The 12,525-nt window shown below is 42.7% G+C and overlaps 1 protein-coding gene across 4 annotated transcripts in view; it reads left to right on the forward strand.

Moving 5' to 3' along the window:
* LOC146643057 (C-type lectin domain family 12 member B-like) overlaps positions 1-12,525 on the forward strand; it is a 28,750-nt gene continuing 16,225 nt past the window's right edge. For 2 of the 4 annotated variants that reach the window (XM_085395267.1, XM_085395264.1), the window contains exons 1-6: positions 4,995-5,332; positions 5,654-5,770; positions 7,251-7,340; positions 7,426-7,488; positions 7,744-7,886; positions 11,849-11,955. In XM_085395267.1, coding sequence (XP_085251393.1) covers positions 5,176-5,332; positions 5,654-5,770; positions 7,251-7,340; positions 7,426-7,488; positions 7,744-7,886; positions 11,849-11,955 — 677 coding nt within the window. In that variant the 5' untranslated portion in view covers positions 4,995-5,175. Of the gene's footprint in view, positions 641-1,830; positions 2,035-3,241; positions 3,353-4,994; positions 5,333-5,653; positions 5,771-7,250; positions 7,341-7,425; positions 7,489-7,743; positions 8,778-11,848; positions 11,956-12,525 lie in introns of those variants that run through there. The other 2 variants (XM_085395265.1, XM_085395263.1) reach the window with 2 other exon arrangements.

Here is a 12,525-nt window from a genome sequence, read left to right on the forward strand (position 1 = left end):
GCAAGCAAACCGTACCAGTGGCTCTTGTGTTCTGTTTGCAGTCTCTCGTGGTCTGAATCCAGCAGGGTCGTATGTTCAGACCCAACAACAAGCAACACAAGGGAATGCAGACAATGAATACAAACAATAAGGGAACAGACCACAGGTGGGAACAAAGAGCAGAGTCTAATCGTCAGTTTTACTCACAGAGGGAGGATAGTAGGAGCGTCGTCTCCTCCGGCCTGAGGAAACAGGAGAGTTTGGAGCTGCTGATGCAACATCATTCCAGCTGAAGAGCCTGTGATGAGCCAGCCCGTAAAATCTCCGGCGAGCAAAACGGCATCATCCAGGTGGAGTCGGCAGCTGGTGATAGGTTGTTGCTCCACGTGAGAAGGAAATCTGCACTTTTTTCTTCTTGGTGAAGGAAAAAGGGAAACCGGATAATTGAGCCTCTGATGGCCCCAGAAAGGAAACTCTTTGAGGATCGAGGTGGAAGAGCTCATGAGGAGGCAGGCCAATGAGCGGGCAGCGGAGAGGCTGATCAACAACCGTGAGCAACCAGAGATGGGTGGATGATGCCCACTTTCAGCTGCAGAGCATCAGGTGCAGGCGGGGCAGCAGGTGGACGAACACGGCGTCTTTGAGGACCCCTTAGAGCCCGGTGAGTACCACTGAAAATGTGCTCCTACCAGGGGTGAGCCAACGCTTCCACTTCAGCTTTTCCTCAAGAAAGGAAACGGCTACTTGCTGCCACTTGTAGGTCGGAGTCTGCTGCTTTATTTTAGTGCTCGAGATCTCCTGTCATGTACCGCCGTGTGAGGCAAGGCAGGATAGCAGATAAAATGTGGGAGTCGGAGACAGAAACCAAACTTAAAGACAATTTATTACTGACTACAAAAACACCATAACTAGACCAAGAAATACTAAACAGACGAACACACAGCTGGAGGGAATGAAGGAGGCTGTGAGAAGAAACACAAGGGAACAGATCACAGGTGGGAACAAAGCTGAACATAATCAAACTAACGAGACCAGGAAGCAAAACTAAACAAGATGCACACAGGACGAGAGACTGTCAGAGTAAAACAGGAAACAGCAGAAACACACACTGAGACACAGACTGACTGAACACAGGGAACAGAGGGAGGGAGAGAAACAGAGACACGACTGGGGAACAGGCCAATCAGCATGGAGACAAGACTGACTTCACAGAGAGATACTAACACAGGAAGAGGGCGGGGACACAGAGGAGGGATGATAACAGAAAACCTGAGGCTAGATAACAAACTAAGACCTGGGACACAAACAGAGACACAACAATCATGACCAAAACTTCACTTCAGAACATGAAATGAACCAGAATCAGACGTCAAACACAAACGCTGGCTCACAGACCAGGACCATGAGCCTCCACACAGAAAGACTCCACCCAAAACAGGAACTCTCTTTCTGAGAAGTGATGGTGCTCACCACTGCAGCACCACGCTGCCCTGTTAGTTTCTGTGCTGGTAAAAATAAAGATGAATAAATAGTTCACTCTGACATATTTCCTGTGTCACAAACACTTCTTCTCTCTGCTGCTTCGATGTACTTACAGTTTGTAGAAGGCAGCGTCTAACAAAGCCGTGTTATTACAAACATACTGCAGCTGCTGAGTTAAAGCTTATTATCTCTGTGATAGAAAATATTAAAAACAAAACTTCTTCCAGTGTTTTACATTCTTGTAACTGAACTTCAGATCTTGTTGAATGTTGTTTTCATTTGTACATAACTGACAGTTTGATGCCTCCTGACGTGTCAGAAGAACTGTGACTCGTCCTGTTTTACTTCCTCTTTGTTTTCTCTTCAAAGCTGTCGGACTTAAAGACACAGACAGACGGTGAAGCTGCTCAAAGATCTTTCAGCTCAAAATGTCTACAGAAATTCAAAGTGTTGAAGATTTCAGGGTGAAATACAGCAGAGGGTCCCAAGAGGATGGAGGAGTGAGAGAGCAAAGTGAGGTGGAGGTGTTAGATGATGGAGAGCAGCACCCTGACGTTGGCCTACAAGAAGCTGGTAAGCAGGAAATCATCAAAGTGACCAAACCAAAGAAAATGTTGGTGATGAAAGTGTTGTTCAGTGTCTTTTAAAGCTCTGATATCCGACCACTTTAAGACATATTAGTGTTCGTGTCACATGTGCCCAGAATATGTTTCCAGTCCAAACTGGCACACAGATCATTTGTTGCACTGGGCCTGTTTACTCCCAGTTAGGAGCTCCGTTTCTAACCGTCTGACTGTTTCAGTGTCTGTGGCTTCAAGTCCAACTGGTTCAGCTGCTGCTCTGCTTTCAGGAAGAGGTCTGTGAGTGGCAGAGAGAAGCAGCCAATAGGAGCAGCACAGCTCTTTCTGCTTCCTCTCCAAGTGATAACATGACTGTAAATACAGCCAGATTGTCCACACAGTCATTGTTTTAAACATATGTGAATGTCGAGTTTGTCCGACAATGTTGTGCTTCCAAAAATGCGTCTTTCAGAGGTGCAGAGCAGCAGCTTGGTATGCAGCTCCAGTGTGTTAGCAGCTTCCCCCTGTAGTTAATGCAGCACGTTTAAATCAGTAGGTCATAGTTGTTCTGTGGTCTGACAACAGGAACAGAAAGATGCAGATTCATTGTGAGTTCAGCTGCATCAAAATGCAGTATGAGTGAGTGTAGAGAGGAGAGAAGCAAACTGATGGAAACAGCTAGCAGAAAGCTAACTGAGTGTAACTGAAGCACAAACACAGAGTAACACACACCCAGCACCACTCTGTTATAAATCAGCTTTAAAGTTTCCACAGTTCATGGTTGTTCCTCAGCATTACACTTTCCTCACAGCTCTGACCCGCGTGCAGATGATCATCATACAAACTAATATTCTGGGACTCTCCTCCATATTTGTCCCTCAGGTTTCTACACTTCTTTCTACGTTCCCTCACGTCCATCAGGATAGTTTTGGTCATTTAGTCCTTATATTGAGAGGAGGATTGTTTTTCTCTCACTGATCTATTCAAAAGCTGCGACCAAGAAGTGGCCAGAAATGCACCGACCGATCACAACAGCTGGAATGGACTAATGTTACTTTGTCCTTGTTTGAGTTCCTGTAACTTTTTAACAAACTCGACTAATTTGTTTGGTAAATCTGATTTACTTTCTACTGGGATCATTCCTACAGTGAGGATTAATAAAAAGCTCCAAAGTCTCTCATTAGTGCTTCATAAATGGACTTTTTGTTTTATCTTTGTAGATGTTCACACCGAGAAGAAGCTTCCAGCTGTGAGAAGAAGCTGGTTCAGAGCTTTTGAAGTGAACCTGGGAGTGCTGTATCTGCTGATTGTGGTGGGAATCATGACACGCTGTGAGGAATTTGATTCCAATATGTTAGATGTTTGATTTTGAACATTGGAAGTGAAATGATTTGATGCTGCAGACCTGATTGTGTTTAGTTCCTGTTCCCACACTGCAGTGTTTCTCCTACTTCACTGGAAAACACACAAACAGCAAAATTGTTACTGTAATGTTATTGTAGGGTCGACCTCACAACATAAAGCACCTTGAGGCTGTTGCTGTGATTTGGAGCTGTAGAAGTAAAACTGAATTGAATGATTAAGACAATGTGTGTCCTCCAGTTGGACAAACCTCCAACACCTAAGTAGCACACAGGTGTAATCCTAGTCAGGTGCTTTCAGTGTGGAGGAGCTCCAGCTCTGAGCCCACAGACACCTTTAGGTAGAAGCTTGTTTCCACCCCTTGTATCTCACTCTTTCAGTCAGTACTCACAGCTTGTGTTCATTACTGAGGTGAAGGTAAGAATGTAGCTCATCTGATAAATCAGCAGCACTTTCATGCTCAGCTCTCTCTTCACCCCAACAGACAGGATCACTGCACCAATCTGGCTTCTAACATCCTGCTGCTTTCTTTTCTCACTCGAGAACAAAATTCAAGGATTCATTAACTTCTTTACTTGGAAGAAACTCATTTCCAGCCTTAAACAGGCACAACACCCTTTTCCAGCTGAGAACCTCAGAATTGAAGGTGCTAAATGTCATCCCAACTACTTCACACTCAACTTCAACCAACCTACAGTAAGCTGGACGACATCACTCCCACACATCCTGGAGTGAATGAAGAGCTCGTCCAGTGCTGCATGACCAGGATGGAAACCACATTGTTGCTCTGAATTTGAGATTTCACAATTGGATGGAGTTTCTCCTTCAATATTCTGACATAAACCTTCTCAGGGAGGCTGAGGAGTGTGATCTCCTGAAGTTTGAACCCACCAGCCCAGATTTACAAATCCAGAGGCCGAGTACCCGACTCTCATGTAATGTTGCAGAGGTGTGTTAACCAGGACGGCCCAACAACAAGGAGTATTTCCTGGTGACCTCACAGTAAGATGTGCAACATTTAAGTGCACTGTAATTTCAAAAAACTTTTCCTCCTTATGTTGGACACTTTTTCACACAAGTACTTCTGTATTCCTTTGAAAATCAAATCAAAGAACACAAAAAATGAACTGCATCAGTTTTCCTGAAAGTGCAAAATGTAGAATTGAAAGGAAAAGTTACAGAGTGACCTAAAAAGGGAAAAACACAAATGAATGAACACAAACATCTTGTTCTTTTTAAAATCTTCGGTCAGCAGTGAAGCTAAATTTAATTGTTGTTCATTTAAAGAGTGTTTGAGACGTGGTTCAAACTTTCCACATCGACTGGATGAACCTCAACAGTTCTACAGTTTGTTTCTCTATAAGGCAACAGCAAGAAAACAAACTGTAACTGACAAAATAACATTTCCTGGGTCGAACCAACTGTGACACTGAGGTGTGACTGTGTTTGTGCTTTTATGTGTGAACGTTCAACGTCTTTAGAAAAAGAAGAGTTTATACATTTTCTGCTTTATGCAAACTCAGTCAAAAGCTCAACAAAGTACACATATTGTACAACACAGAGTTTTATCTGTAGTTAAGAGAAACACAAAATGCAGTTAAGACATTTTTATGCAAATTAATCACACGGTCTGTGTTTCCTTACACGCTGCCACTTCCTCAAAGCTTCTTCCTGCCTGAAAGCAGACAGAAGGCTGGACAAGAATAAAACAGCTCGATATCTTCCAGGGTCAGTACTGCAGAACTGTTAGAGTACAGTTTAAACTCCTGCTCAGCGTCTCAGTCCTCTCAACATGTCCTCAGATATTTATGCCAAACCAGATCTATCAAAGAAGGTGAGATACAGCAGAAAGGAGGACGGAGCAGAGTGGGAGCAGAGGGAGGTGGATATCTACGAGAGTACAGATGAGATCAGAGATAGTTATGATCATTTTCAGTCGCAGGAAGGAGGTAAGTCAATTATGAATCTAAATGTACTTCCAGTTTGTTACAGTCAGCTTTTAATGCCAAATTACTGCAGCCCATCAAACATCTGTTTCTCCATTTGCTGTATGAACCTTTTTAATTTAAATTCTTTCCCACAATAGTTTGTACGTCACTTATTGATTAACAGGAACTTCTTTCAGTCACAGCGCAGATGTTATATTTCCTTTGTTTTTTGGCAACCGGCCCTTTTTTGACATTAAGCTGATACAACCACAACCACAGGTCTGTTAACCACAGACTGACAGGAAATAAGCACAAACCAACATCCACACTGCTTTCTAACAGGACCACAGACTCGGAATCCTCCTTCAGTCCTGAAGGGCTCTTTCAGATGTGCTACACTGGGTCTAAGAGTGCTGTGCCTCCTGATGTTAGCTGGGATCATCATCCTGTCCATATGCTGTAAGATAAGATACAACCTCTGAACTTCTCCTGCAAATGAATGTATGACTGATACTGAATCCCAGCAGCCAACAAACATGCAGCTTCACAACCAGAACGTCTCCTTCTGCCACAGCAAATACAGGAAGTACATGAAGCCAACACAGAAGCAGCAAACACTGCAGTTCCTTTAATGACCACTGGAGGCTGATGCTGAAAGCGAGTCAGTCCCCACAGACTCCCATGTTAAAATGAGCACCTTTGCTGCAGTAAAAACATGTTTCCATTCAGGACCAAATGAGTTTTGGTCTCTAAGGATAGTTTCCTCTTCATAAAAACTGCACGGTGGCATTTTAAATGGAATTCTCTGATCAATAATATGAGCTGCTGTGTGGTACAGCCTGACCAACACGTTGGTTTTGCTGACTGAGCTTCTAGTATTTCATCAGTCTGTTACTTAGCACTGATTAGCAGGTGTGTGTCTGTGTGCATGATTCCTGGCTCATATCTTGTGTGTGTTGTGGAGTGAATGTTCTTGTTGTTCCTTCAAACTCTTCACTCAACACGCTGATTCTGTGATTACATCAACAAAGCAGACAGGCAGCAGCATCTGCTGCAGACTGATGCAGGTGCAGCCACACTATGTTAGACAGTGGCCGTCTGTCATTGTGCGACTAGTTAGTTCACGTGGTGTATTAAGCAGGTAGCTAACAAGCCAATGTTAGCTCCATTCATCTGCTGGGATACATCAATTAATCTTTTTTTATTACATCAAATCACAACAACAGTTGCCTTGAGGTTCTTTATATTATCAGGTAAAGACTCCACAATAACAAAAACAACAACACAGAGAAAACTCCCAGCAGCTGCTGATGTTTGGATTTTAAGGTGGTTTGATTCTATGTTTTAAATCAGTTGATGATCTTCAGCTGACCTTTAGCTCCTGGTGGAGCTGTGACAGACTTAATGCTGGATCAGCAGAAACATCACAAATCTATGATGTGAGAACAGAGACGCCTGCAAAAGGACGTCTGAAAGCAGGAAGTTCCTGGAAGCTGCAGGAAGAAACATTTATTAATTATAAATAAGCAGAAAGAGGAAGTGTTGAAGCCTCAGAGCAGCTTTGACTGAATGTAAAAAGACATATTTTCAGTGAGAACAGGCACATGTCACATGAGTCAGAATCTATTCTTTCAAAGCATATAGATAACATCTCTGACTACAGGTGTAGAAATGCTGTTTGACTCTTCACCTTCTTCCTCCACACTGAAGCACAATTATTCTGAATCTTGTCAGTGGTTTTTGTTCACAGTTGATACGTATTTAGCTCATCAGATTTCCTGTAGTTCTAACACCTCCACCCACAGGACATGTTAAAGAGCAATGGCTGCAAGTTTCTGACTCTTATTGATATTTGACAAAGCAGAGGAAGAAGATTATTTCTGTTCAACGTTTCACTCATTTTATTTTATTTTATTTTGGTTTCACTGAAATATTTCAGATGCTTTGAACAAGAGTGAAAACAAAAGACTTCACTTCAAACACAATAAACTGAACCACAGTTACAACGAGCTACAGACTGAACATCAAGGTAAGAAAGTTTTTAAAATTAACAAGAAAATACTAATGTCAGATAAAATTTATATTTACATTTTTTAACATGTTTTTTTCTACAGAAACAAAACGACTCAACAGTCAGTTACAGGAAGAAGTGAAGAAGCTGAAGGAGAAGATAGAAGGTAATAAAGTTTGAATAACTGATAGAAAACATCAGTGTTACACAGTGATAACCTGATTGTGTCTTTGTTTTGAATCCTAAATGTTTGATGCTGTGTAACAGTTTCTCTGTATAAATGTAAGTTTCAGTTCATTATGAATAAGAGAGAAAACCTGAGTTTAAATGAAGCATTTACAGGGAAAATGACAGGAACCAAAGATTCATGTGATACAACAGGACACAAAGTCTGACTTTAAAACATGTGTTTGACTTTAAGGGAAGTGGTGTCCAGAAGAATGGACGAGGTTTGGAAGCAAGTTTTACTTTAAATACACTGAGAAGAAAACTTGGTCTGACAGCAGGAGAGCCTGTCAGGATAAAGGAGCTGATCTGGTGATGATAAACAGCAAAGAGGAACAGGTGGGTGTGTTTGTTCATGTCTGTGTGATCTTTGATGGAGCTGACAGTGAGTTACAAAGTTCTTCATACTGTGAATTAAAGCCACACATTGATGATAAGTATACATGTGCAAACATACAGACACATAAACAAAGCAGCACATTCATTCCATCAGAAACACAACAGTTAGAAACTATGGAGGAAAATAAAGGGGAAAAGATTGAGGGAGAGCTAACCTGTAAAAATGAGTTTCAGCCGTTAACAGTCAGCTGACCTGATAGTCTGAGGAAGGCTGTTCCACAGTTTGGCTGCAACAAGCTCAAAAGCACGATGGCCTCTGGTGTTCAAATCAGAGCGAGGGACAGTTGGGAGACGCTGATTAGATGATCAGAGAGGCCGGCTGCAGTGATAAGGTCCAAGAAGCTCTGCTATATAAGCAGGGGCCTGTTCATGCACAGCTTTATATGTTCATAACAGGATTTAAAAGAGGATTCTGAAGTTCACTGTAAGCCAGTGAAGAGAAGCAAGAATAGGTGAGATATGAGACTGCAGGCCAGGTTTTGTTTGCAGCCTTGCTGCTGAGTTCTGCACTAACTGCAGACCAACTATGGAGGACTGAGAAATGCAGGTGAAAAGTGAATTACAATAATCAGGCAGGAGAAAGTATGAACTCAAAGTTCCAGATGATTGAATCACAGTAAAGATTTGATCTTTGCAATATTTCTGAGCTAAAGGAAACAAGACTGGCTGACCTTTGACATGTGAGGCTCAAAATGCAGCTGTTGGTTCAAAATGATCTTTAACAGGTGATTGGATGTTACTGGTGAGGGGGACGATGTACTGACTGACCTCCTCAGAGAAACTGAGCCAAACAGCACAACTTCAGTTTGAGATGAAGGAAGTTTAAATCCATGAAGTGATGACAGAGAAGCATTCACTGAGGCAGGAGAGGCTCGACAGAAAAGCATTAGTGTGTGTGTCATCTGCACAGCAGTGCTAGGAGATCCCATTAAAACCATTAAGCAGATGTCACAGGGGCAGCATTTATAAAGAGAACAGAACTGGTCCAAGGACTGAGGCATGTGGGACTCAGATGAGGACACACGTTGATTAATATGAAGTATCTGTTTGATATTCAAAGATGGTCGCTCACAGTGGACATAGATGCTTCTTTCACTCCTCTTTCAAACCATCTGTCCTCTCTGTCCAAAATGTGAACATATCCTTAAGATGCAGACGGACTGCTGAGTCTTGTCCTGTGGAGGTGGCTCTTCTGTGTTGTGCCATGCACTTGTGAAGTGGCTGTTTGGTCTCTCCAATGTAGAGGTCTGGACATTCCTCGCTGCACTGTACAGCATACACCACATTGTTAAGCTTGTGTTTAGGAGTTTTGTCTTTTGGGTGAACCAGTTTCTGTCTGAGTGTGTTGCTTGGTCTGAAGTACACTGTGATGTCGTGCTTGGAGAAAACTCTCCTGAGTTTCTCTGATACGCCGGCTACATAGGGGATGACAATGTTGTTGCGTCTGTCCTTCTTATCCTCCCTCGCTGGTGTCTGGTCTTCTTTTCTTTGCCTCTTTGCTGACTTTAAGAACGCCCATTTAGGATAGCCGCACGTTTTGAGTGCTTCCTTTACATGTGTGTGTTCCTTCTTTTTTCCTTCAGGCTGTTCTGCCCGGTGGTGTAGGGTCCTAATTACTCCAAGTTTGTGTTCCAGAGGGTGATGGGAGTCAAAGAGGAGGTACTGGTCCGTGTGTGTGGGCTTCCGGTAAACTTCGATGTTGAGGTTGCCGTTCTCTTCAATGTGCACGACGCATTCCAGGAAAGGCAAACAGTCGTCCTTTGTGTCTTCCCTGGTGAACTTGATGTTCTTATCCACAGCGTTAATGTGCGCAGTGAAGGATTCCACTTCTTGTGCCTTGATTTTGACCCAGGTATCGTCCACATATCTGTACCAGTGGCTGGGTACTCTTCCTTTGAAAGAGCCAAGAGCCTTTCTTGTGAAGTTGGTCCTGTCCTCCAAGGAGCTGTCTTCTTGTAGTCGTTTTCTGACAGTCTCCACGGCCTCTGTGGTGGGTATGCAAGTGAAGAGAGAGACTACATCAAAGGACACCATGGTTTCATCTGGATCCAGGGTAAGTTTCTGGACCTTGTCGGTGAAGTCGGTGGAGTTCTTGATGTGGTGTGGGGTGTTCCCCACGAGAGGAGCAAGGATGGTAGCAAGGTGTTTAGCAATGTTATAAGTGGCTGAGTTTATGCTACTGACTATGGGTCTGAGTGGGACAGCTTCCTTGTGGATTTTAGGAAGTCCGTAGATGCAGGGTATGGCATCCCCTGGGTAAAGGCGGTGATATGTGAGGCGGTCAATAATTTTGTCCTTTTCAAAGTCTTGAAGGCAAGCTATAACTTTCTTTTTGTAGCTGCTTGTGGGGTCTCGCTTTAAGGCTTCGTAGGTATTGTTGTCACTGAGGAGAGTAGTGATCTTTGTGTGGTAATCTGTAGTGTTTAGGACCACGGTGCATCTTCCCTTATCAGCTGGTAAAACAGTGATGTTGTGGTCTTTGGTCACAATGAACCCACCCGAAACTCTGGCTGATTGGGGCCCACACCCAGTTCCACACCTTGGCTCAGGCGATTAGAGGATCATCAGGGGGTCCTTTTGTCCCTCTGTGGGGGGTCACTCCCACTAGGTTTATATCTGGGACTCTCCACCATTTGACCTTAGAACTGAAGAAGCTTCTCGGATGAGAGGTGAAACGTCTTCAAGTAACTTAAAGAAGTCCAGACGCTTTTCTTTGCAAGCTCCTTTGACTGTGTTAATAAGAGGAGCACCATCAACAGTATGAAGGCTGCAGAGAAGTCAAGCAGGACTCAAATGGAGTCTTTATCCCAGCGCAGAAGAATCTGGTTAGTAACTTTCATGAAAGCTGTTTCAGTGCTGTGGTTTGTCTGGAACCAGGTTGGAATTGATCAAAGATCTGAAGGAGCTGACGAGCAACTTGATTTAAAACAGTGGGATGTAAGGAGGGTTGATCCCACTCACAAAGACTCTGGCTGTTTGAAAGTCAGCTGAAATGAAAGGGACTGGTTTCTAATAGAGAGAAGTCAGGGGGAGATGGCAGCAGGAAGGAGTTTGAACTCCAACAACAGAACTGGAGGAGAGACTTGGGGCGGTTGAAGAGGTACAGACTTGAACTCTGACCTGATACTGTTGATGTTGCCAGTGAAGAAATCTAAAAATGTCCACAGTCATTAGAAGACATGGGAGTGACAGCAGTTTGTCTCTGGGAAGACAACACTGACTGTAAGCCTGTCAAAGATGATACATCTGTGATTGGATAGTAGGTCAGACATGTGGAAGGTCAGCGTTATGTGTGGGGCCGACAACATGATGCACTACATGAAATGATGCTGCAGTGTTCATCAATTGTGTGGCAGTGTTGTTAGAGGGATCATCAATAAGTAAATTAGACTCATCTACTAAAATGACTTTATGAACAATAACCGATGAGAGAAGATTAGAGAATCCATTCAGGAAATGATTGCAGGATTTGGGAGGTGGATCGATTACAATACAGCAAACTGGAGATTCACATTGAATTATGAAGGAGAGGAATTCAAAGCAGTTAAAGAACCAGGATTAAATGGGAACCAGTTCAGATGATCCTTAGAAACCAAGTCAACACAAAACATTGAAATAACAGAAATGTTATAAAATGAGAGAAATCCTCATAATCCAGATTATTTTTCTGATTCAATCCAACTGAATCAAATGATTTGTTAACACTGATTCCACTGCAACACTGACTGAGCTACAGGAGGAGCTGATATTCATTGATTCTTTGGCTCTTTCTGATTTCTGCACAATGGAAGAAAAGTTTCATCACAGTTATTCTTCCTTCAGACATGTTCACAAGATGATGTCACTACAACAGAAGTGCTGAATTATGACTGGAGACAATATTTGTGTCTCTTCTCAAACAGGAATTTATCAATGAATTTGGAGGATACTCTTGGATTGGTCTGGAAGCTAAATGGACATCAGGAGGATATAAATGGGAATGGGTGGACGGATCAGCGCTGACACAAACGTGAGACATTAGTTTGTTTCTATTCCAGAGTTATTATTTAGAAGTGAAACACTGATGTTTTGGAAGATAGATCAGCAATACATGAGCTGAGCTATTTTCCAACAGCCCCACAAACTGAATGTAAAGAAAAGCAGAAATCCTCCTTTGAATGAACAGCTGTGCTTGAACTCTCTTCATCTGCAGTCTGTGATGACGTTCAGTTACAACAAGTCAGTTTGAAGGAATCAGGATTGAAACATGTTCAAAGCAGCGACCGACACATTTCACTTTGTTCAATTTGTCTTCATGTTTTTGTGCTGTAATGTTTCTTTTCTCACAGAACAAAAAGTGTTTCAGAGAATTCCTGTCTCTTCTTCTTTGGTGTTTGTAAAACTTCAGAACATATGAAGGAAGAAGCTTCAGTAAATATGACCTGATAGACACACATTTCAAAGTGATGTCTGTAAACAGCTGACAAAACAGTTTCAAACAGCAGAAAGTCAGCTCTGACTTCTTTTTATTCTCCATTTTTACAGCAGGAAGATTTCATATTCATCAAAGCTTGAAAGCTGTTTTAGTGTGCATGATGAT

The sequence above is a fragment of the Rhamphochromis longiceps genome, linkage group LG22 (genome assembly GCF_057381845.1).
Source record: "Rhamphochromis longiceps isolate RC_006_pf linkage group LG22, R_longiceps_female_GT1.1, whole genome shotgun sequence".
Taxonomy (NCBI): Eukaryota; Metazoa; Chordata; class Actinopteri; order Cichliformes; family Cichlidae; genus Rhamphochromis; species Rhamphochromis longiceps.